This window comes from Pezoporus flaviventris, unplaced genomic scaffold, assembly GCF_033815535.1.
Source record: "Pezoporus flaviventris isolate CSIRO_AGI_PZ_B2104156 unplaced genomic scaffold, CSIRO_AGI_Pfla_v1 ptg000116l, whole genome shotgun sequence".
NCBI classification, from domain to species: Eukaryota; Metazoa; Chordata; class Aves; order Psittaciformes; family Psittacidae; genus Pezoporus; species Pezoporus flaviventris.
This window is the reverse complement of record NW_026892664.1, coordinates 2,539,911-2,565,802: the sequence shown is the minus strand read 5'-3', so window position 1 is coordinate 2,565,802 and position 25,892 is coordinate 2,539,911. Positions and strand designations below refer to the sequence as shown.

Genomic DNA, 25,892 nt, shown 5'->3' with positions numbered 1-25,892 from the left:
CACTATGTCTCCTGTGACTCATCTATGAGCCGTCTATGAGCACTCTGACTCCTCTGAGACCCGTCTGTAACACTATGACTTCTCTATGACTCCTCTACGACTCCTGTATGAGTCTTCTATGACGACTCTATGACTCCTCAATTATTCCTCTATGACTCTTCCATGACTCCTCTATGACTCCCCTATTACTCCTCTTTGACTCCTCTATGCCATGTTCTGTCTGTGGGGCTGTAGTGGGAGTAATGACTGTCTGGATTTTGTGCTTCAAATATTGTGGTTGTGTGGAGTGTGCTTGTGGGATCCCATACGTGTGTGTGTGTGTGTGCGCGTGTGTTGAGGGCAGACCGTGTTCCGTGTGTTTTTTTTGGTGTTGGGTTCATGTAAAAGTTTTTTAACCGGTAGCAGTTTGTAGGCGTTTGTAGGGTGAGCGACTTTGCATAAAAAAAAACAAAAACAAAGGCAATGATGCAGCAAACTCCTCGCCGGTTAACAATGTGCAGTTTAACCTGTCTGCTTCTCAAGAACAGATAACCTGGGAGAGGGGGTATATTTGTGTCCTCCTGCCTACAGGTCCATGGCGACTGCCTGCAAAGTTTGTGAAGCCTTGCCATGAGCTGGACAGACGAATGGAAAAACCTGATGCCTCAGCTACAGGAGCTGACCGTGATTACCCCAAGCAGAATGAGATAGAGGAAGAGAAAAACGAATGACTGCAAAACATCACTTGGGGGCAAATGAAAAGTAACATCCTGACTATGTGTGCTTGTAAAGTAGCTATTCTTAGAGGTTGTGATTTTGTGTATAAAACCACCTGTATTTACTAGCTAGTTGCTAATAAGGAACTGCACCTTGTATAGATTTGTCACTTGTAAAAGAGATGTTAGAGTATGGAAATTTGCAGTAGCTGCTAGAAAAATGCTAAGGCAACAGCTAGAAAAATTTTAATACAATGGTAGTGTTATAAAGCAGGTGTTGGAAGAAATTTAAGAGGGGGGGAGAATTCCACTGGTAAGAAATTTCTTTGGCTAGTCCCTCACTGCCATCAGCATCTTCAGCATGCTGCTGCACCCTGTAATAGTTACTCTGCTAATGTAAATTTGTGTGTGCCTTGCTGTAGTAGCGACCTGTTACTGGATGAAGCAGGTGAAACTCTGCATTGACAACAAGGTGCAAGGACTGAGGCTGACCAAATGCCTGCTACCACAATCAAGGGCAAGACTGGGTTGGCTTCTGTGTTTGCCACCAAGAAGAACCTTTAGCTCCGCTGTTGGCTGCAACCCAGCAGGCATGGAGCGGTGGGGACACATGCCATGCCAGACCTTGATGTGAAGGATCAGAGAGCTATACAGCCTGTTACCAGAGAGCCATACAGCAGAAAAGAGGGGCAGGCCCAGGCAGCCTCTAGTTGGCATATGTTGGGGATATAATCTAGCCCAGATCCCCTGCTCAAGTAGGGTCACCCAAACCATATATAAGACATAAAGGGGGGAGATGTGGAGACAGTGTTCTTACGGGAGAATGCATAAGTGGTACATAAACTTTGAATAGTCCTGAAAGATACAGCAAGGTCATGAGAGGCCCGAAGAAGCTTAAGCAAGCAGGATAAGAAGCTGGAATTCACCAAGTTAATGAGAACTGTGGACGGTTGGCAAGCTTTCAAGGTTGAGTTCTCACACCTGCGTTTAACCAATTATACGTTAGTCACAAAGGATCTTCAAAACATGTATCCAATCATAATATGCCAAATCACTGTAAGTGCTTCAGCCGGGGCCTTGGCTCAACTAAGCAGACTGGGTTGTTTGTTTTAATGTTGACTCTGTAAGACATGCAACACTGCAGAACCTTTTGTTGTTGGAACAGGGACATGGATGTGAAGAGTTTGATGGAATGCGTTGCATGAGTCTCTCTGATTATGCTAATTCGATGCACACACAGCTGAGAACCCTGGCTCAGCTTACCCAGCAATAGTAACTGAGCAATATCCTAAGAATAACTAGATGGTTGTCTTCACAGGACATTACAGTCAAACACTGCTGTTTAAAGTATTGCACTTATGTATGATTGTTAGGTTAATCATCGTAGCTATTAGACTTGTTTATAGTTGTGTGATAAAACAGGTGAACAGAATAACCCACAATGCCTTGCTCGCACAAAGAAAAACGGGGGAATTGTTACAGAATGACTCTAAGAGCAGGACCATAAAGCCCTGGAGGACTGTGCAAGCAAGGCAGGGGGTGGCCCCCACAGGTAACCGGAAACTGGACATGGGAGGAGAATGTGGAGGAAGCTGTGTGGGGCTAACCAATACTGTTGTGCCAAGGAGGAGTGGCTGGATATCACTCCTATATATATGTGAACTTCATCACAAATAAAGTAGAAGCTTGCTTATCACCCATATTGGGTTGGCCTGTCTGCTTCTCCTCGCCGCTTACAAACAAGTGTACCCAGAGGAGATGACCTCAACTTGAGCGAGCAGCAGGACTTTGGGCTTCCTTAGAGCAAACCACAGAACAAGCCCACCTTTCACATCCACTTTTGGAGCATTTCTGAGACAGTTACAGCTTCAGAAGGGCCATGGTTGACATTATCATGGCAGGTAGATGAGGGGAACCTTGCTGATGGGAGCTGGTACCAGCGTCCATCAGCAATGTCAGGCGCCACAGGCAATGAAGCAGCTTTCCACCCATCTTCAATTCCTTTTGCTCAAATCATGGCTCACAAGTTTGGCTGCAAAGAAGCCCACAGGAGGTCGTGGTGACCTTGCTAACGACGAGGTAAATGCTGTCCTCTACTTCTTGTCCATGCAAACACCAATGCTCACATCACCCAAGGCACTCAGATTGGTCAGGTGTGACTTGGCCTTGGTACCTATGTGCTGGCTGCTCATGGTCACCCTCCTGTCCTTCTTCTGCGTGGTGACGGCTTCCTGGGGAATTTGGTTATTCACCTCAGTGGGGACGGAGGCAGCCCCAGTCCTTGTGCTCTCCTTGATGATGACATTCACCTTCTTCCACCCATCGTGCTGGAAGCACAAGAGACAAAGGAGAGCCTGAGGGAGCGGTGCCCAAAAGTGAAAGGAAGGAGATGGGGAGGAACAGTGAGGAGTGTGGTGAAGGACTGAAATGGGCAGCAACAGGGGGAAAGGGCCCTTCTGAGTGGGGGTGCTTTAAGGTTGCCCCTGTCGCTGGTGGCTCTGATGGATGCTCCCAAGCCCATCGCAGAATCCCAGCTTGGTTTGTGTTGGAAGGGAACTTAAAGCCCCTCCAGCTCCAACCCCTGCCACGGGCAGGGACGCCTTCCACTGGAGCAGCTTGTTCCAATCCCCTGTGTCCAACCTGGCCTTGAATACTGCCAGGGGTGGAACAGCCACAGCTTCTCTGGGCACCCTGTGCCAGCGCCTCAGCACCCTCACAGGGAAGAGCTTCTGCCTAAGAGCTCATCTCAGTCTCCCCTCTGGCAGGTTAAAGCCTTCATGGGTGTTGTGGGGAACCTCCTTCTACAGCGAAACATGAAAGGAAAGTGCATGTCACACGGATTCCCACCAGAGATCAGCCAGATCCCCTGGCAGTGCACACTGGGAGCAAACCCCAACTATCTGGGCACCATTTTGGGTTCCAGCCCCTTCCAGAGCCACATCCTCCCCTTTCCTTCTCTCTCCAGCAGTAAAACCATTCACAGGAGCTGCAGGACATGGTGAGATGCTGAGGATGCGCCCCCTCCATCCTGCTCCTGCTGTCAGCTCTGCCTCTCACACCTCCTCATCTCCCTGCTCAATACCAGCGCCAGAGGCACAGCTGGAGATGGATGGGGGAGAGCCTTCTCCGCAGGGCATGAGATATGTGTATGGATGTGATGGACATAGTAGGTGTACACGGGTATGGTCCCTCCTTGCTTTGCATCAGTCCTGGTCCCAAATGCTCACACTGCTCACAAAGCCCCCATGGCAACCTGTCCTGGGTTCAGCAGTAGCAGTCATGTTTCTCCTCCTTGGTAGCTGGTGCAGTGCAGTGTTTTGACTTTCGGCTCGGGAACAGAGCTGATAGAGATGTTTTGGTTTGGCCAAGGACTTTGTGAGCCTCATGCTCTGCCAGGGAGGAGGGGAAGCCGGGAGGAAGCAGAGACAGGACACCTGACCCAAACTGACCAAAGAGCTATTCCATACCACAGCACGTCATGCCCAGGATGTAACTGGGAGTTAGCCGGAAGGGCTGGGAGACTGCAGGGTTGGAGGAGGTATCAGTCGGTGCTTGGTCGGGCTTGGGGGGCGCGTTATCGGTCGGCTGGTGCTGAGGTGTTGTATTCTCTTCCCTTGTTATTTCCTTTATCATTATTATCATTGGTGGTAGCAGTAGTGATTTGTGTTATACCTTAGTTACTAAACTGTTCTTATCTCAACCCGTGGGAGTTGCATTCTTTTGATTCTCCTCTCCGTCCCTCCGAGAGCAGGGGGAGGGCAAGAAAGGGGGGGAAGTGAGCGAACGAATTACCTGACTGGGTTTAAACCACGACAGTTCTTTTTGGCGCCCAACGTGGGGCACGAAGGGTTGAGATAACGACAGATTTGACTGGATTAATAGTCATTCGTCACAATGCTGATTTATTGGGTATCAGAGTTGTTCTTCTTGATCTCACAGCTTCAGAATGTTGTAACTTACGTAGAGCCGGTATTTGCTGTGATAGTGTTTATCAAGTGTGGGGCCTGGGCTAAGGTTCTTGTCTCACTGTGCTTTATGGCAATGGCTTGTAATACGGGTGGGCTCCAGCAGCAGGGAGGGACGGACGTGGCCGTGGACTTGTACCTGGCCGTCCGGCTGCCCTTCACCGGCCTGGCCCTCACCCTACTCTCCATCTTCGTGAGGCTGCGGGGAGCCGAGGGGGAGCGGCCCCGGGAGCCGGCGGCTGCTGAAGCGGCCCGGGAGAGCGGCCCCGGGGACCAAGCGGCGGCGGGAGCGGGGCCGGAGGCCACGAAGGGACGGCTGCCGGTGGAGGAGGCCGGGGCGGTCGAGGAGAGGAAGGAGGCGGCTGCCGAGCAGCGGGAGAAGGCGGCGGAGGAGCCGAGCCCCGCGGAGGAGCCGAGCCTCGCGGCCGAGCCGAGCCCCGCGACGGCCGAGAGCATTCCCCGGCAGCCGCCCGCCAAGCCCCAGGAGGATGCAGGATACCACGCAGCATTTCCCGGCAAGGCAGAGGAGGAAGAGCTGGACTCAGGAAAAGAGAAGCTGGTTGTGGGAGAGCCGGCAAGCACAGCGGCTACACCAGCCCCAGTGACAAGTACAGCAGCATCGTTTGAGAGTTCTGAAGGTTTTGAATGGCCTTTGGGTATCCTCGGGACCTGCCTGCAGATTGTGGTGGGGATCAGCATGTTGGCACACACACAGACTGTGTTCTACCCACAACCATTTTGTCTGATCTCAGAAGTTAAGCAGAGTCAGGTTTGGGTCTTATCTGGGGTTAGACGACAATATAGGGGGACCAAGAAGTTTTCTCCAAGGAAGGACAGTCATGAGTGGCAGGGTGTGTGGGACAGTATGGGCAAGTATCTAGTCCACTGGGCCCCTCCAGTGCTTTGGAAGCATCGGAGATGGAAGGCAGCTGTATGGAATCCCCAGCAACAAGCTGAAGAAACTGCTGAAGGGGACAGTGAATTATTTTGAGCCTGGTGGGCCCATGGCACTTCAGGCCATCAGAGCAGAGATGCAACATAGAGATGGACTCATGATCGAGGGGTGGACTTAGCAATGGACACTATTGCCCAGGTTATTCACGAGTGTGAACACTGCACACAGCCTCTCCTGCTCTGACTGTTACAAGAGATGGAGCCTGACATCATGGACCAGATGGACTCAGCAGCTTTATAGGGACTGGTCCATGCACTAAGATAAGAGTATATTGAAAATGGGGGATCTGAGCATGACGTGAATGGTATGGAATAAGGGGTGGATAATGTCCTGGGTTCAGCAGTAGCAGTCATGTTTCTCCTCCTTGGTAGCTGGTGCAGTGCAGTGTTTTGACTTTCGGCCTGGGAACAGAACTGATAGTGATGTTTTGGTTTGGCCAAGGACTTTGTGAGCCTCATGCTCTGCCAGGGAGGAGGGGAAGCTGGGAGGAAGCAGAGACAGGACACCTGACCCAAACTGACCAAAGAGGTATTCCATACCACAGCACGTCATGCCCAGGAGGTAACTGGGAGTTAGCCGGAAGGGCTGGGAGACTGCAGGGTTGGAGGAGGTATCGGTCGGAGCTTGGTCAGGCTTGGGGGGCGAGTTATCGGTCAGCTGGTGGTGAGGTGTTGTATTCTCTTACCTTGTTATTTCCTTTATCATTATTATCATTGGTGGTAGCAGTAGTGATTTGTGTTATACCTTAGTTACTAAACTGTTCTTATCTCAACCCGTGGGAGTTGCATTCTTTTCGATTCTCCTCTCCGTCCCTCCGGGAGCAGGGGGAGGGCAAGAAAGGGGGGGGAAGTGAGCGAACGAATTACCTGACTGGGTTTAAACCACGACATGCTGAAAAAAGGAAGATTCAGCTTGGACATTCAGATGAAGTTGTTCCCTTTGAGAGTGGTGGGACACTGGCACAGGGTGCCCAGAGAAGCTGTGTCTGCCCCATCCCTGGCAGTGCTCAATGCCAGGTTGGATGGGAGTCAGCTTTGTTCTGAAGCAGTGCTTTGTCCACCTCTGATGTTCACAAGGGATGACAGATGAAATCCAACTTCATTGTAAAGTTCACTACTTGTACTCATGACTCAAGTGAGTCTCGGGCTGCACAAGAGAGGCTCAGCATGGCCTTAGAGTCATTTGGACTGTGCTATGTATTTACTGGCATAACACTTTTCGGTGGGGGACGGGGCTATAAAACATTCTTTGTATGACAGAAAATCAGAACAATATTGAAACAGGGAGAAGTTCTCAGCTCCTTATAGCTTAGTGCAGAGCAAGGAGGGCTGCAGTGTCCATCAGTCCTTTCCCATTTGCCCTGTGCTTACAACACTTGTATATGATGCCTTCACACACAAATTGATCTTAAGAACCCCCACAAACACCTGTCCTGTGCTGAAAGCAGGGGAGCACAGTTTCAAAGAGAAGATCATGGAGCTCTCATGGGGAGAAGCAAAGGGCTGTGGGCAGCAGAGCACGGCCAGCAGCCACCTCCAGTGCCAGACCCCAAGAGAGCTGCCTGAACGCACCCTTCCCAGGGCTGGGCTGCACTTTCCCCCCACTCCCTGCCCATCCATATCTCTGCTGCCTGGAGCTGTCCCTGCCAGGAGCTGCTGCTCTGTGCCCAGCTCTGCTCCCTCTCAGTGCTCCCAGAGCCCATGCCATGGGCTGTGTGCTCAGCTCTGCCCTGCACACCCCTCCCAGCAGCAGGGCTCTGCCCAGGGGCATCTCTGCCTCTGCAGGAGCCTCACACCTGGCACTCAGTGGATCCATCAGTGGTGAATGGAGAAACATGTTCACCCCCTGAGGAAAGCCTTGAGAGCTTCTTAGCTCTTCAGTTACTTACTGGTGGCAATGATCAGTGTGTAGGGAGGTGAGAGAGATGGAGGGAAGTCAGAGAGGAGCAAGGTGGTGGTTCAGGGCTTTAACAAATCCTTACAAGCAGGACGGAGCCCAGCGATGGGGAGCAGTTGGTGTCTGTAGGTGGAGGAGGAGTAGGTGTTCCTGGAGCGTGGCTGCACGCCCTGGACAAACCAGAGGCTATCTGAGAACTTTCCCTCATGGGAACATGCCTCAGTGTGGCACATGGGGAACCCACTGCTGGGGGTGCCTGAACGCTGCTCATCATGCCCCACGAGCCCACCTTCCTGTCTCCCTCTCTTGCATTACCCAAACTTGCCTGGAATGCAGGATCCATCCCTGAGCCTGGGGATTGCAGGAACCTCCTGCAGTGAGGAGTCGCTGCTGCAGGGGAGGTGCAAAGCTTCTGTGAGACACTCGTGAGTGCGGGCAGAGAGCGGGGTGTGTGCAGCAGAGACGGTGCTACAGGCAAGAAGGTGTCCCACATGAGGTGCCCTGTCCCCAGAGCATGGGGTACCTTGCACCCAAGGACACCACCTTTCCTTTTGGCTCTTGCCAAGAAGTTCTCAATCCAGACCATTGCCTTTTCCCGCTGCTCTCCCATGGTGCTTAGTTCTCTGTACTGATGGCATCACCCATTCCTCTAGAAGCCTCCTTTAGATCAGCTTGCAGAGGGATATTCAATGCATCTCTTGAATTGACACTGTAGTAGCAGCCTACAACTAGGTGAAATATGGCTGCAGAGGTGATGGAGGTTTTCTTGCTAGCAGGAAGAGAAGGAAACCTCTGCAAAGTGCAGCTTGGAAGGTTCAGATTCAAAGTTAGGAAAGAGAAATGTCTCTCAAAAGGTGGACTTGTGGTGCAAGAGGTCACCCAGAGGGAGTCTGGCTCAGCCCATGGCTTTGTGTTTCAAGGAACAGACAGCCATGGGTGCAGAGATGGGACTGAAGGTACAGAAATGCCAGGTGAGAGCTAGGTGGGAAAGCAAGATGGGGGTCAACAGCCTGAAGGGAAAGAGGTGCAGGCATGGGCCAGTGTAGGACAGCCTGCAGCAGAGATGACAGGGTTCTGGCATAGCTGAAAGGCCCAAAAGTACAAAAGGCCTCTGTGCCCTGGGCTATGGCAGTTGCCTCTTTCATCAAGGCCTATGAGGAGAACTTTCATTCTCAGGATTTCAGGCTCTTCCCTAAGGGCTGAAGTCAGGGCTTGGCCTTCTCACCATCAGACACCTGCACTTTGCCTTTGTCTCCCTGTAATCACAGCCTCCAGTTACTTGCTTTAAGGAGTCCCTGGGGAGGCTTTGCCAGTAACAGCCCTCAGTGGGGCCCATTAATGCTGAAGGCACTTGGGGCTTTGTTTCTGACTTGGACTTCTTGAGAGGTTTCCTCAGTCTCCTCTCAGCCCCTGAGGTTCAGGTACTCAGCCCAAATACACCGCGGGGCTCATTAAAACCTCTGCGTTTTGTCAAGTCTTTCAGGTTGCACAGCACATTGGAGGTTTCTGGGTGCAGGAAGATTGCAAAGAACAACTGATAAAAGTTCTTGTCAAGTGTTTGTTTTCATACTTTTAAGTTTAGAAATTTCTGTGCCTTCTGGAATGCCCGGCACAGGGATCACAAGAACCTGCCAGGGCCCGGCCGCCTTCCGCAATGCCTGGTGAGCTTCCGTGATCCTTGCCAGAGCCAGGAAGGTCCCCTTGTGCTCAGCTCCCAGAGACAGCACCAGCAGCTGCAGTGCCCAGGGGCTGCTCCTGCCCTGACACCTTCTCAGCACCTCTGACACCAGCAGCTCCTGCACACAGAAGGTTCCTGCTTTGCCCCCAGCACCTCTGCAGGCAGAACTGAGATCCAAGCACATGAACAAGCCCAGTGCCTCCTCCTCACCCATCCATCCCCTGCTCCTACAGCTGGGATGGCACCAGCACAGCTCCTGACAGCTTCTCCTCCCTTCCCAGCACGCACCCACAATGTGTTTGAGGCCAACACTAAAACAGGATTGCAAAGTCAAAGAACACGGACCTGGATGCGCAGGGCAGCCACGACAGATGCAGCCTCCCGAGGGAGGAGTCTGGTTACTGTAGGGCTCTGGCTCCTTAAATGGCCCACGCTCACCGTGGGGGCTCCATCACAATGGGTGTCTCCACAGATACCACCACACCTTTGTGATGGCTGGAGAGTATCGAACTCTGTCTGGGGACAGGTGAGCAGCCAACAGAGAGTTTGTGGGTCAGGGTTAAAGGGAATATAGCTCTGGGAGACATTACTGTGGGGATCTCTTACAGACACCTGATCAAGGAGAACCTGTGGATGAAGCACTCTATAGACGGATAGGAACAGCCTCACGCTCACAGGCCCTTGTTCTCATGGGTGACTTCAACCACCCTGACATCTGTTGGAAGGAGGGTATGGCCCAGCACAAGCAATCCAGGAGGTTCCTCGATTGTGTAGAAGACAACTTCCTTCTGCAAGAAATAGAAGAACCGACAAGGAGAGGTGCCGTGCTTGACCTTGTACTCACCAACAGGGAAGGGCTCGTAGGAAATGTGATGCTCCAGGGCAGCCTTTGATGCAGCGATCACGAGATGCTCGAATTTGAGATCCTCAGGACTGTGAGGAGACCGTGCAGCAAGCTCACTGCCCTGGACTTCAAAAGAGCAGACTTTGGCCTCTTCAGGAGCCTGCTTAGGAAGGTTCCATGGGATCCAGCCCTAGAGGGCAGAGGGGCCCAAGACTGTTGGTTGATATGCAAGGATCACCTGCTACAAGCTCAGGAGTGTTGCATCCCAACCAGAAGGAAGTGCAGCAGGAGGGCCAGGAGACCTCCTTGTTTCAATAAGGAGTTCCTGAGGAAAATTCAAATGAAAAAAGAGGCTTCTAAAAGGTGGAAGCAAAGACAGGCATCCTGGGAACAATACAGGGATGTTGACCGGGGATCTAGGGACCAGGTTAGGAAAGCTAAGGCCCAGTTAGAATTCAACTTGGCTAAGGATGTTAAGGATAACAGGAAGGGATTCTACAGGTACATCGCAAATAAGAAACAGACTAGGGTAAAAGTAGGTCCCCTCAGAAAGCTCTCAGGAGAACTGGCTCCACAGGATTTGGAGAAGGCTGAGGTTCCCAATGACTTCTTTGCCTCGGTCTTCACTGGCAAAGGCTCTGACCACACCACCCAAATCTTGGAAGGCAGATGCAGGGACTGTGAGAATGAAGACCTTGCGCCCACTGTAGGAGAGGAACTGGTTCGAGACCATCTTAAAAATCTGAACGTGCACGTGTCCATGGGTACCGATGTAATCCATCCACGGGTCCTGAAGGAGCTGGGGAATGAAGTTTCGAAGCCACTGGCCATCATATTTGAGAAATCCTGGCAGTCAGGTGAAGTTCCCCATGACTGGAAAAAGGGAAATATAACCCCCATTTTCAAGAAGGGGAAAATGGATGACCTGGGGAATTACAGAGCAGTCAGTCTCACCTCTGTGCCTGGCAAAATCTTGGAGCAGATTCTCCTGGAATGCATGCTAAGGGACATGAATATCAACAAGGTGCTTGGTGACAGCCAGCATGGCTTCACTGAGGGGAAATCCTGCCTGAGCAATGTGGTGGCCTTCTATGATGGGGCTACAGAACTGATGGTCAGGGGTAGAGCAGTTGATGGCATCTACCTGGACTTGTGCAAAGCATTCGACACTGTCCCACACAACATCCTTGTCTCTAAATTGGAGAGACATCGATTTGATGGATGGACCACTGGGTGGATAAAGAACTGGCTGGATGGCCACATGCAAAGCGTTGTGGTCAATGGCTCAATGTCCGGCTGGAGACCAGTAACGAGTGGTGTCCCTCAGGGATCGGTGCTGGGACCGGTCTTGTTCAACATCTTTGTCGCTGACATGGACAGTGGGATTTAGTGCGCCCTCAAGAATTTTGCTGATGACACCAAGCTGTGTGGTTCGGTTGATACCCTGGAGGGAAGGAATGCCATCCAGAGGGACCTCGACATGCTTGCGAGGTGGGCTGATGGCAACCCCATGAAGTTTAACCATGCCAAGTGCAAGGTCCTACACCTGGGTCAGAGCAATCCCAGGCACAGCTACAGGTTGGGCAGAGAAGAGATTCAGAGCAGCCCTGCAGAGAAGGACTTGGGGTGTTGGTAGATGAGAAAATGAACATGAGCCGGCTTCAGTGTGTGCTCACAGACCAGAAACCAACCGTATCCTGGGCTGCATTAAAAGGAGCGTGACCAGCAGGTCGAAGGAGGTGATCCTGCCCCTCTACTCTGCTCTTGTGAGACCTCACCTGGAGTATTGTGTGCAGTTCTGGTGTCCTCAACATAAAAAGGACATGGAACTGTTGGAACAAGTCCAGAGGAGGCCACGAGGATGATCAGGGACTGGAGCACCTCCTGTATGAAGGCAGGCTGAGGAAGTTGTAGCTGTTCAGCCTGGAGAAGAGAAGGCTGCGTGGAGACCTCAGAGCAGCTTCCAGTATCTGAAGGGGGCCTATAGGGATGCTGGGGAGGGACTCTTCATTAGGGACTGTATTGATAGGACAAGGGGTAACGGGGTAAAACTTAAACAGGGGAAGTTTAGATTGGATATAAGGAAGAAATTCTTTCCTGTTAGGGTGGCGAGGCCCTGGAATGGGTTGCTCAGGGAGGTTGTGAATGCTCCATCCCTGGCACTGTTCAAGGCCAGTATGAATGAAGCCTTGGGGGATACGGTGTAGTGTGAGGTGTCCCTGCCCATGGCAGGGGGGTTGGAACTAGATGATCTTAAAGTCCTTTCCGATCATAACTATTCTGTGATTCTATGATTCTATGAACTTGCCTGATGATTTGTAGTCTTGGCTGAACTTGGCCCAGGTCTCCGTTCCCGCCTTACTGCTCTTGCTCAGGTACTGTGGGATGGTCCCTGCACACCATGATGTTCCCCTCTGGCTCTGTTTAAAGAGATTAAAGAGATAAACCTCTGTAGTACTGGCCAGGTTTCTGCAAATTAGAACCTTTCTCTGGCTGCACCCAACAGCCCTGCCAGTGCTCACTGCTCTGGCAGTCACTCTCCATTCAGACCTTGTCCCTGCATGGGCAAATTAAGAGATAGTCTTCTCAGTGAGGCAAATGAGTAAGCAACTGAACATTCTATTCAATGTTATTCTCTGGTCATTAGTATCTCCTCCATTTCAAAATATATTAGAATTATGGTCTTTAGTAGATGAGCAGCACTTTTGTTTGGAAATGGGTTTCAAGTCTTAGTAAAGACTCTTTAATCTTTCCAGCTTCAATGTTTCTTTGCTTTGAAGATGATGAGGTGCCATCTCTAAGAAATGCTTTTTCTCAGTAACTTCAGAGCAGTTTCTGATCTTGTTCTAGTCTGTCTCCCAGAAGACAGGCCATCTCAAAGGTTGAGGAATTAACAGCTCCAGATGTTTAACTTGTGAAATCACTAAAGAAATTCTTCAGTTACATCTGAAGGGGAGAGAAAACAAGATTGCCATAGGTGATGTGCCCAGTGAGGCTGCTGGCATCGTATCCCAACCATCTAAGATAGAAAGTAATAACCGCTAAAGACAGGAGTCTCTAGTTGATGCAGCCAAACATTGACACCCAACACCCTGTAGAACTGAACAGGGAGAGTTGGAGAATTTACTTCTCTGAAGCTCTGATTTATAAAGCAAGCCAGGAGGTGAGAAAATCAGTTTTTTCTCAAGATAGAGATGATTCTGTGCAGTACAGTCATGCAGATCCATACATTGAGTCCAAGTCTGTGTGTGTCACTTGTAATACCAGTTTTACACATTTTATTTGTATTCCTCTGCCACACACATATATATTTACACACATACACATATTACGCATATTGGAGCTGAGGGACAAGGTCAAGAATCTTGCAAGAAAAGCGGATATTTATCAGTGACAAAAGTGAGAATTGAATAAAGCTGATGGGTGTTTCCTGTGAGGAAAAAGAAGCCTGGGATAATTCAAGGTAACTGACTTCTGTGTAGGAACTGTGAAAGAAGATGTATAAAGTCATGAGGATTAGAGGAAAATCCCATTAGTTTAGACCTTCTTACTTGATGTAGAGTATTCATGTCCTGCATGACACAAGTCTTGTATGTTGCCAGCGGTTGAGCAACCTCCTCACACACTTCAGCAAAGCCCCCTTCACCTCCTTATTCCTCAGGCTGTAGATGAATGGGTTGAGCATGGGGGTGACCACGGTGTAAAAGACAAGAGGCCACCTTATCCAGGCTCCTATGGCTAGAAGAAGGTTGTAGGTACATGAAGAATCCTGTCCCAAAGTACATGGAAACAGCCTTCAAATGGGAGGCACAGGTGTGGAAGCCTCTGGCCCTGCTCTGTGCTGAGCACATCTTCAGCAGGGTGCGGATGATAGAGATGTAGGAGAGCAAAATGACCACACTTGTGCCCATGATGCTGATGGTGACGAAGGCAAAGATGAGCATCTTGCTGCTGTGGGTGTCAGAGCACAGGAACTTTACTACAGGAACTTTGTCACAGAAGAAGTGGTTAATGCGGTTGGGGCCACAGAAGGAACCTCCAAACACGCACCATGTGTAGACAATGGCACTGAGGAAGGCAAATAGGTAGGATGATGCTACCAGCTGCCAGCAGATGCGTCTGGAGATGATGGTCACATAAAGTAGGGGCTGGCAGATAGCAACGTGCTGACATGGGCATGGACATGGCATGTGGGTGCTTATTTCCAGCTTATTTCCATTTATCTCACCATTTAAGTAAATAGGACTTAAGATGAATGTACAACACCCCTTAATTCTGAATCTGATGAGCCCTTGATGTGCCCAAATACTCCTTACCACTGGGTGGTCTCAGCACAGTTCATCATTCTCAGTTATGAATTCCATTGCTTACAATTCCCTTCTTTGAAGTGAAATCTCTTGCGAAGCTGCAGCCTGGGGAGGGATTCCCCCTGATATTCAAAGCTGAAGCCTGGGGAGGGATTCCCCCTGATATTCAAAGCTGGAGCTTGAGACCTTGATTCCCACCAGCTTCTTCTCTTTGAATGGCACAAACAAATGCAATGAATCTTTTGAAACCTTTTCTCTGACTCTTTTTCAGCAAACAAATGTAAAACTACACTTCCTCTTCCCTCCCAACCCAGCAGCTTTAATAAAGAACTCACAGGTAAGAGGGAGGAAATTTCTAAGAGCTGAGGAACAAGATCCAGAATCTTGCAAGAAAAAGAAATCTTTACCAGTGACAGAAGTTATGACTGAGTAAAGCTGATTGGTGTTTCCTGTGAGGAAAAGAGGCCTGGGATAATTCAGGGCAATTTCTTCATATAGGCTGGTGACTGCGAAGTGAAATGAAGTTTGAGGTTCCTCTCCTCTTGGTTTACTTCCAAGAAAGAAAGAAGTGATTTGTGGGGTTCATTTCTCATTAAATACTGTAATTGACTTTTGTGCATGTACCTTGGAAGAAACTACATAAAATCATGAGGATTAGAGGAAAATACCAATGTTTCAGTGCCCCATAGTCTTTCTCAAATCACATGAAATCTTCATGTCCGGGATGATACTACTCTTCTATGTTGCCAGCCGTTGAAAAGCCTTCCCCCACACTTCACCAGAGCCCCCTTCACCTCCTTGTTCCTCAGGCTGTAGATGAATGGGTTGAGCATGGGGGTGACCACGGCGTAGAAGATGGAGGCCACCTTATCCAGGCTCCTGTGGCTAGAAGAAGGTTGTAGGTACATGAAGAATGCTGACCCAAAGTATATGGACACAGCCGTCCAATGGGAGGCACAGGTGTGGAAGACTCTGGCCCTGCTCTGTGCTGAGCACATCCTCAGCACGGTGCAGAGGATAGAGATGTAGGAGAGCAAAATGACCACACTTGTGCCCACCACATTGATGGTGACGAAGGCAAAGATGACTCTCTCACTGTTGTGCATGTCGGAGCACACGAGCTTTAGCACAGGGACGACGTCGCAGAAGAAGTGGTCAATGCGGTTGAGACCACAGAAGGAACCTCCAAACACGCACCATGTGAAGATGATGGCACTGGGGAAGGCAAATAGGTAGGATGATGCTACCAGCTGCCAGCAGACACGGCTGGAGATGATGGTCACATAAAGCAGGGGCTGGCAGATAGCAACGTGCCGGTCATAGGCCATCATGGCCAGGAGGTGGCACTCACTAATAGCAAAGAAAGCGAACATGAGGAACTGCATCATGCAGCCAAGAAAAGAAATGGTTTTGTCCTCTGATAACAGGTCTGCCAGCAGCCTGGGGGAGATGACTGTGGAATAGCAGATGTCAGTGAAGGCAAAATGGGTGAGGAAGAAGTACATGGGGGTGTGGAGGCTGGGAGACACCCGAACCAAGATGATAATGCCAAAGTTCCCCACCAGAGTGACAATGTAAATCAACAGAAACAACACAAACAGAGGGGTCTGCGCAAGAGGGCTGTCTGTAATTCCCAACAGGATGAATTCAGTCTGGGTGTGATTTCCTTCCATGACCTGGTGCTACCTGCTGAGGCAAAAGGAAGAGAAACATAACAGTTTTTAGAAGTGGAGATTCATTTTTGGACCATATTTGACTCCAATCAATCACGTTTTTAAGTGCCACATTTTGGTTGAATTCATATATTATGCTATCTTTTTAACCAAAATCATATGGTTTTTTGGTCTTCACTTAGTGTATTTATAAAGGAACAGGAAGCACACTGAAGCAACAAATGACATTTTTGGTTTTCTATACTGGAACACTTAAAACGATGGATTTATTTAGGCACTTTTGGACCATATTGTAATTCAAACAATGACGGGTTTAACTGCTACATTACTGTATATTCCACTATATTTTCTAACTCAAATTATATATATTTTATGTTATACAGTTGAGGTATCTTGAACTGGGACCGCATTCTAGGAACAAACAGTATTTTCAATGCTAGGACTCCTAAAACTATGGATTTATTCAAGCGCGTGTGTTTTCAGACTAAAGAAAAGAATCAGATCTTTCTTCACTTTCACTCTTCAGTTTTCAGAGTTAATTTGGTCAGAAGACACCTGAAAACCTCATAGTAGCGCATGTAATCCAGGGGATAGAAAGTCCCAGTCCCAGTGAAATCCAGCTTACACGTGAATGAACTGCACGCATTTTCCCTTGCCTTTTAGATATCATTCCAGTCACCAAATCACATTTATCAAACTATTTGACTTTATTCATAACAGATAAAATTCACATGATTTATACCTCTCTGAGCTCCAGCACAATGAAGCATCCTAAACCTATGAGCATTAAGTTGCTTGCATTAAAAAGGAGTGGATGTTACAATGTGCTGATTTGTTACTGACTCTATTAGTCAGTGACTATATTCTGCTGACAATCTGCAATGTTGCATTTCTTTATAACAAAATAAGATTCATCCTCATTTAACTCCTGAATAAATCAGTGCATCTTGCTTTAGCAGCCTCTGTAAAAGAAACACAACCTGCATCAGACATTGCTCCCTCTTATTATAAAAAGAACCCACATTGATAAGGCTGTTTTCTGACACAGCTTTCCCAAAGAGGACCTGAGGACATGAAGAAACAATGAAGGTGAGGCTCTGCTTTGTGTTGATGTTACCTCCTGTGACTTCCTTCTGCCACCGAGTGATGGGAGCCATGGGTTAATCCCCAAAGCAGCAGAGAACATCTACGTGCCGGCATCAGCTCTGTTAAGCACCCGATGTGAAGAGAGGGGAACTCCTTCAGACTCCAAGAGCCCAGCTTGTGGTGCTGGGGCTGTAAATACAGTTGCATGTGCTCTGCTGGGAGGAAGCCTCCAGGGTGCTCATGACTTACCTGAGGAAAACAAAGAGAAGCAAAAAGCAAAGGGTATGAAATCACCTCTGAAAGGCATTGTGGTGCTTGGGAATCTGAGAGTCATGGAGTGAATGAGCCAAGCCAGAGCACAGCTACACAGCAGCAGTGCTGAGCAGCTCATAGGATGCTTCTGGCATACTTGTGGACTATGCAAAGGTTTTGGTCTCACCTTGGCAACAGAATGAGGAGGGATTTAGAGACATTCCTGATCTTGCAGAGGGTCCCTAAATACAACACGAAGAGCAAGTGACTCCTTCTCTGGAGCTGCTGCTGTCCCTCTGTGCACACTTGCGTGCCCAGTTTTCCAGCCCCAATAGGATTATCCACATGTACTGCCTGGATGTCCAACACCTGAGCTGGTGCTTTAGGGCTTCCACTGTATTGAAGGGTGAGAAATGGGCATTTGAAGCAGTGATGAATTGTCCCAGGGTGAGCTAATAGGCCTTTATTCACCTGAGCAGCCTCAGCTGGGGCTTCATCCCTACCCTCCACCCATTTACCCTTCATCTCTATTTAAGCTCAGCCCAAGGTGGTTGCACTATGCTTGAGAAATTCTGGTTTCCAGTTTAGCATTAGCTGTGCCCATCTATGGAATCCGTTGATGGTGATCTGAGGTTGCTTGTGGACTTCCCTAGCAATTGTTGGACCTAAACCTGACCAGGGGATTGACTTGACCTGTGTTGCTTGGTTTTGGACGTGCTTCATAGTCTCCAACTCGCTTGATGCTCTGGAATCTTGGCTCAACTTGGCCTAGGTCTCTGTTCCTGCTCTACTTTTCCTGCTCAGGTACCATGGGATGGTCCCTGCACACAGTGGTGTTCTCCTTCGGTTCAATTTAGATAGATTAAGGAGACAAACCCCTGTGGCACTCCCCATGTTCCTGCAGAGTAGAACCCATTACCCTCTGCACCCAACAGCCCAGCCACTGTTCACTGCTCTGGCAGTCCCTCTCCATCCAGACCATATCCCTGCATGGGCACAATAGGAGATAGTCTATTCAGTGAGGGAATTAGAGTGATCAATTGAACTTTATACTGGAGTGTTATTCTGCGGTCAATAGTATCACCTCCATTTTCCAAATATAATTGTAGAATAATGCTTTTGAGTAGGTGGGTAACACTGTGGTTTGGTAATGGGTTTCCAGTCTTAGTAAAAGCTCTTTGCAAACATCTCCTTGCTTAGTGGTAATGGTTATACTGGGACAAATATAAACATGTACAGAAGAAATGTCTAATATGTATTTACCCCCTCTCCTGACACAATCCTTTTTGGGGATGTATTTTATCCTATTTAAGAGATCAGCATAGACAATTTCAATAGGATATGCTCTATTTGTCTGTATTGTTGCCTTTCTAGTTCCCCTCAGCAATGACAAGGTGCAGGTTCTGTCTTTGAATGATTTCCTTGGAGAAAGGAACAAGAGGTAAGCACAATAATAGCTCAGCCTGAAAGAGGCTGGGTCTTCAACAGGAAACCAGAAGTGGCATCTCAGGTACTGTTTTGGGGGATGGTGGTGGAACTAGTTTTAAACTCCTCTCAAATGTCTGTGTTTGAGACACATGGTTATGTTATAAATCCTTTCTAAAAGGAAGTTTTACTTCCTGACCTTAATCTGACATGAAATCAGTTGCTTGGAAGTATTTGCTGTTTGCTTAAAATGTAATTTGAATGATAGAAATTAAAGGGGAAAGCACATTTTTAACAAGTCACCAGTGAAGCTGGAAGAGAAGGAAAGATAAATTCATATGCCCGTCTGTCTCTTCTATGTATTTATTCTTATGAGATGAGAGCAGTTATTGAGATGCAGTTTAGCCCCAAAGTAGCCACTAACCTTGTTATTAATCAGTTGTTTTTAATGAAAACCAACATATTGCTTTTATTTCTGAGCACTTAGACTAAGGGGCAACAAATGCAGATGCTGAGCTACCTGGGGTAATGAAAAGAGTCTCTGGGACATCTTCAACCTGAAAAGCAGCATGAAAGTTAATATTCCTTTACTCTGTATTATCAGAGCAGTCAACATGAGCTGCTCTTCCCTTAATGTGGAGAAAACTGCAGGCAGATGGAAACATAGTGAAGACCACGGTGATGTCCAAGGGAAAACTTGTTTTGTTAGCTTCAGACTTCCTTTGAAATCGGTGTGTGAAGATAGAAGATACATTCAAAGCTTGGTTTAAGAGCCTGAGTGGTAGATGTAGCCAGTGACTCCCTGCATGGGCAGGTGTCCTGGGTTCAGCAGTAGCAGTCATGTTTCTCCTTCTTGGTAGCTGGTGCAGTGCAGTGTTTTGACTTTCGGCTCGGGAGCAGAGCTGATAGCGATGTTTTGGTTTGGCCAAGGACTTTGTGAGCCTCATGCTCTGCCAGGGAGGAGGGGAAGCCGGGAGGAAGCAGAGACAGGACACCTGACCCAAACTGACCAAAGAGCTATTCCATACCACAGCACGTCATGCCCAGGATGTAACGGGGAGTTAGCCGGAAGGGCTGGGAGACTGCAGGGTTGGAGGAGGTATGGGTCGGTGCTTGGTCGGGCCTGGGGGGTGAGTTATCGGTTGGCTGGTGGTGAGGTGTTGTATTCTCTTCCCTTGTTATTTCCTTCATCATTATTATCATTGGTGGTAGCAGCAGTGATTTGTGTTATACCTTAGTTACTAAACTGTTCTTATCTCAACCCGTGGGAGTTGCATTCTTTTCGATTCTCCTCTCCATCCCTCTGGGAGCAGGGGGAGGGAAAGAAGTGGGGGGAAGTGAGCGAACAAGCTGCCTGACTGGTATAAACCACGACAGAGGGTGGTTGTGGACCATCTAAGCATCCTGCCAAGGTGCCTGGTTGGTTTTCATTAGAGAATGTCTTCATTATCTACAGAGTACAGGATTAAACCCCACTAATAGTTAAGCAAGGGATTAAGCCATCATAACCAAGCCCATGGAAACCACCCTGCTGCCTGGGAACTGGGAGCCTCTTGGACACTGATGGCCTGGGAAAACTGGACTATGGTGACAGAGTTTGTTTTCAAGGGGTTCACAGATTGCCTCGACTTCCAGGTTACCCTCTTTGTGCTTTTCCTGCTCATCTATGTCACCACTGTGATAGGAAACCCTGGCATCATTGCTGCAGTCTGGCTCGATTCCCAGCTTCAGAGCCCCATGTACTTCTTCCTCAGCCACTTGTCCTTCTTGGATCTGTGCTACTCCTCCGCGGTGACACCCAAAATGCTGCTGAACCTCTTGTCTGAAAGGAAGACTATTTCTTTTGCTGGCTGCTTCCTACAGCTCTATTTCTATGCTGCTTTTGCAATCACAGAGTGCTACCTCCTGGCTGAGATGGCATATGACCGCTATGTTGGCATCTGCAACCCCTTGCCTTACCCCATCCTCATGTCCAAGAAGGTCTGTGTTTCCCTCTTAGCTGGGTCCGATGCAGTTGGGCTTTTTAGTTCAGCCATCTTCACAGGCTTTGCATTGAGGGTGTCCTTCTGTGGCCCCAATGTCATTGACCACTTCTCCATGTGATCTATGGACTTAAGGTGAATTTCAGTGCTTCCAGGTAAACCCCATGACAGATGGGAGCATGCAGGAGAACACACAGAGCAGACCAAGGAAGCTTGGAGGAGAGAGGAGGAAGGAAAGTTCCCTAAAGCTGCAGGAAACAGGGAAGTTTGAGAGGAACTTCCTGGAATCTTCTTCCCTAATCACAGACCAATCAACGACCCATCAAAGAATGTTCAAAGGTATTTGAAAATTTCCCTGCTGCACTTTAATCCTTCAAAGTGCTTTTCATAGTGAAGAAATACTTCAAAAGATTTTGGTAATATACAGCGTAAAGGATTGGACAGTGATGGTTCCTAAATGTACTGTTGAGTGGGATTGTTCAGTACATATAGTCAAACTTAATGTACAGTAAAGCCATGCTGCATTAGTTGCAATAAAACTCTTATTTCTACTTTTATTCTCTCTTTTTGCTCTAGGCATGTAGTTCTCTGTATCCACAAGACCATTAGTTGTGGGATTTAACTGGCCAAAAGTGGAGTTCAATAAGCAGACATTACATCTGATCTCAGTCTCCCTCCTTAGAAGGAACTAAAGACCTTGCCAAATCATCATGGGAAATGGCTCAAGTGAATGATGGTTCATAATGATATAATGAAGATATCAGTTGCATATAGAACACGTATCATGATTCTGCCGTATTTAACTTCAGGACATCTGATTTTCAGGTGGATAAGGCCCACCCAGCCTATGAGTCATGGCACCTCCTTATGTCAGATTTCAGTTCTGTATAACTTCAATGTATTTTTTATTTGAAACTCACCCTTTCCATTACCCCCATTACCACCTTCATTATAAGAGGAAAATTAATAGGCTCAAAACATCCTTAGACACAACAGAGCTGATACAAGATGAGGAATTTAGTGATAAACACTTTGAAGGTTTATACCTAATAAACTGATGACTGTCTACCTGCTTTCTACAAGTTGTTTTTCCTCCTTGTCATGCTGTTGTAAGAAGCAAAATAAGTTTATTCTGGCAATAACTGGAATATGTGTTTTTATTCACCTTTTCAGGGAAAGGGAGCGTGTTTTGAGCTGTGCCTGAAGGATTGGTGATATAGTGGGAACAAACAGGAATCGCTGGTGAAAGTGTTGGCACAGAAACTCCTCAAATATAAACCCTGCTGTTAAAACATTGCCATTTGTAGAAGCTAAACCCAACCAGGGGTCAACACAGCTGTCTGCATTGCTCTTCTCCATCCATATTTGGGTTTGTTGGTGCAGGTTGTTGCTGGTTGTGCTGGTGACATTGATGGTTTCCTCCAGAAGCTCATGGGTTCCAGTGAGTCCTGCAGCATTTCTCAGCCATTCCTTTGGCCAACTGAATGGCACCACTGGAGTTCACAGACTTGAAGATAACCTGGGACACCTATAGCTCATGTGTTGGTCTGTATGTCACGCTGATGGGGAGCAAGGTGAGCCCAAACCCATCTCATTTGTCCATCTCTCAGCCAGTCCTCTAGGCTCTCAGTGATACAAATCAGTAGCTCAGTGACAGTCTCCCCAGGAAAGTGGTGGATTCCCTAACATTGGACAGTAGCCTTTCAGGCTCATTTAGTGATTGGAGGTTTGGGTCAGCCTTCATCTTCTATAATACCACCTGTCTTCTCCAGGCATCCATTCAGAGGTAATTACCTAAGCGGCTTGCAGCAAGTGTTTAAGATAATTGACATAGACTGCCCTTTGGTTGCACCTTCTCACCTGCCCCTTGATTCTTCAAAAGGACTTGTGAAGAACACTTTGTGCTTGTTTGGATCTCTGCTTTTCCTGTCCCTGGAGGCTGCTGAATGTTGTAACAGGTTAGAGATCTTTGTGACAACAATTAGAAGAGATTTTCCATCAGCCTGTGTGCACAGCTAAGCCTTTATTAGCAGTTTAGGCTGTTGTGACTCATGGGTTCTCATTCAGGGGCCAGCAATATATAACCAAGGTTCATGTATCTTAGAGCCCTGAATTGTAGCCAAAACTGTGACAAATACTTGTTCCCCAAGTGTTTGTGTCTGTTGCCTGCAAAGACCTGCAGGGAGAGATATAAAAGTAACACATTGGTGCAAGTGAAGAACTTCACCTGGTGATGAAAATAGGCTGGAAGGTCTTGGAGGTTCAGGAGGGACATTCTTGTTTGGAAGCTAGGAGGATGCCTTCAAGAGAGAATCCCCTTGATTTGCTGTGCAGATATCCAGTGTCATCTAATGTGGAAGAGAACTTACAGCTGTAAGAGGTGACCCCCTTCCACAGGTATGTGAGACCATACCATGAAAGGTCCAGGTTAGCCCTGCTCTGGTAGAAATCACTGCAGCAACTGGGGAGGCTGCTCAGAATTGTGCCAGGTAAAGATTTGCTCCTCTGTGTTGGTTTTAAAGAGGTGAAATATTCCTGCTGGGATGTACTTATAGAATCCCAGCCTGCTTTGGGTTGGAAGGGAGTTTAAAGCTCATCCAGCTCCAACCCCTGCCACGGGCAGGGACACCTTCCACTAGAACAGCTTCCTCCAATCCCCTGTGTCCAACCTGACCTTGAACACTGCCAGGGATGGGGCAGCCACAGCTTCTCTGGGCACCCTGTGCCAGTGCCTCAGCACCTTCCCAGGGAAGAGCTTCTGCCTAAGAGCTCATCTCAGTCTCCCCTCTGGCAGGTTCAAGCCATTCTCCTTGGCCTGTCCCTACAGGCCCCTGTCCAAAGCCCTTCTCCATCTTTCTTGTAGCCCATTTAGCCACTGCTGCTTATCATGGTGCTTATGGTATGTTTAAGGAACCTTGCAAAATAAGAGACGAGAAAACTCACAAGGACAGATGAACCTAACCACTGGCCCTGAAATAGTGATACTCACTTTAAAATGTAAAGAATATTTCTACAAAGAAATATTCTGTTGATGGAGAATGGATCTTCGCTGAGTCTTCCGGTCCTGACACTCATCTGGTGGGGTAAGATTTTAATTCTCATCTTTAATCCTGTAAAGATTTAGTTGTTTTATTCTGAACCTTCATGTTATCAGGGACAGAAACCTGTAATTCACACTTTTTTTTCATGAGGGTGAGCAGCTTAACTTAGTGCCTAACTTAGACAACCGGAGTTGAGTGAGTTTGGTTTAGCAGAGCTCAATGGTCTCATCATGGTGTTGATTCCTCCTAATCGTATATTCTCTTAATAGTACTAAGGGAATAACATCTTCAGACCCAAATTTTGCTCATGGTCTCCTGGCATCACCTCCCCAAGGTTTCCAAGACTGTAATATTAAACTCTTCATGTCCTGAATGAGTTTTAGGGTCATGCAGCACCCCTTCCCTTCTCCTTCCTTAATTCCCAGCAAGTTAAAGGCTCTTTTTCCTTCATCTCAGTGAGTTTTCCAAAACCACCCAAAGAAAGCTACTGTGCTTTTAGTCTTATATGAGTTATAGCCAGAAGCTGCTTCCAAAATCAGTGCTGTCTTCAGAGAAACTTGATCACGGGAGATCAAGGGCAGAGCTGATGGCTTGGTCTGTGTCACATCAATCCCTCTCTGCTGCTGTAGCCATTGGTCTCATCAAACTGTAGGTACCACAATGGGATTGAGTGATATAAATGGATCTGCTCAGAGGTGTTTGGGGAAGCTGGGATGCTCTCACTTCAGAAGGGGCCTCCTCTTTCCTTGGGCTGTGTAAGAGGGCAAGCTTGGAGCAGATGGCCAGAGCAGTCCATTCCACTGTAGCTCCCTGGAAATGGATAGTGGGGATGCCATCGGTGCACAGGGTGCTAATTGTCAAGTTATCCCATTCCAGTTCAAATAAAGGCATGGTTTCCACTGTCCTGTATTTTCAAGACTTTTTTCCTTCCTTGCCAGATACAAAAGCCCTGAATGGCAGAGCAGAATCACACCTCAGCAGCAGAGTTCATCCTCAAGGGTCTCAGTGACCAAGCAGAGACGAAGGCAGCCCTTTTTGTGCTGTTGCTGCTCATCTACACCATCACCCTTCTGGACAATGCAGGGATAATTGTAGCCATCCGAGGTCACCCACAGCTCCACACATCCATGTACTTCTTCCTGGGCAGCCTCTCCATTGTTGACATCTGCTTCTCCTCTGTGGTAGCCCCCAGGACTTTGGTCAACTTCCTATTGGGGAAGAAGACCATTTCCTTTGCTGGCTGTATGGGTCAAGCTTTCTTCTACATCGTCTTTGTGACAACTGAGTGTTTTGTGCTGGCTGTCATGGCCTATGACCGGTACATGGCCTTCTGTAACCCCCTGCTCTACTCCTCTGTTATGACTCGGAGGTTATGTGTGGGGCTGGTGGTTGGGTGCTATATTGGGGGTGTCCTGAACTCCATCATTCGGATGACCTTCATCATCAGGCTGCCCTTCTGCAGCTCCAATGTCATCAACCACTTCTTCTGTGATGTTCCTCCTCTCCTGGCTTTGTCCTGTGCCAGCACGTACATCAATGAGATGATCCTCTTCTCCTTGGCTGGTGTCATTGAGCTCAGCACCATCTCTGCCATTCTGGTCTCCTACCTCTTCATCTTCTTTGCCATCCTGAGGGTCCGTAATGCTGAGAGCAGGAAAAAAGCCTTTTCCACCTGCATGTCCCACCTGATTGTGGTGACCATGTTGTATGGAACAACCATCTTCATGTATTTACGCCCTAGCTCTAGTTACTCCCTGAACACTGACAAAGTGGTCTCTGTTTTCTACACAGTGGTGATCCCCATGCTCAATCCCCTCATCTAGAGCTTGAGGAACAAAGAGATGAAGGATGCTCTGTGGAGAACTGCAGAAAGAATCATAGTCAGGCTTTGAAAACCCTGATCCAGGGATGTGGGTAACATGAGGATTTGTCCCAGAGGCTGTGGAGCCTCCACCCATGGACATGTTCAGAAGCTGCCTGAATGAGGCCAGGAGCAACCTGATGTGACCATGACTAGTCACTGATGTGACTATGACCAGCAGGACATAGTTATTGTGCAGAAAGGACATCTAGGAGGTCTCTGTTCCTATGAC

The 25,892-nt window shown here is 48.2% G+C and overlaps 2 protein-coding genes across 2 annotated transcripts; one reads left to right on the top strand and one right to left on the bottom strand.

The window, feature by feature from the left end:
• Positions 1–2,788: 2,788 nt before the first annotated feature.
• LOC133282285 (olfactory receptor 5AP2-like) lies at positions 2,789–25,868 on the bottom strand. The gene is made up of 4 exons (XM_061478323.1): positions 25,836–25,868; positions 15,088–15,992; positions 13,753–14,101; positions 2,789–3,022 (listed from the first exon to the last, which is right to left on the bottom strand). The coding sequence occupies exons 1-4, from the start codon at positions 25,866–25,868 to the stop codon at positions 2,789–2,791; spliced, it is 1,521 nt and encodes a 506-aa protein (XP_061334307.1).
• Positions 24,747–25,622, top strand: LOC133282162 (olfactory receptor 5J3-like). Its single transcript, XM_061478238.1, has one exon. It carries the CDS (start codon positions 24,753–24,755, stop codon positions 25,620–25,622), a length of 870 nt encoding a protein of 289 aa, XP_061334222.1. The 5' UTR covers positions 24,747–24,752.
• Positions 25,869–25,892: the final 24 nt, after the last annotated feature.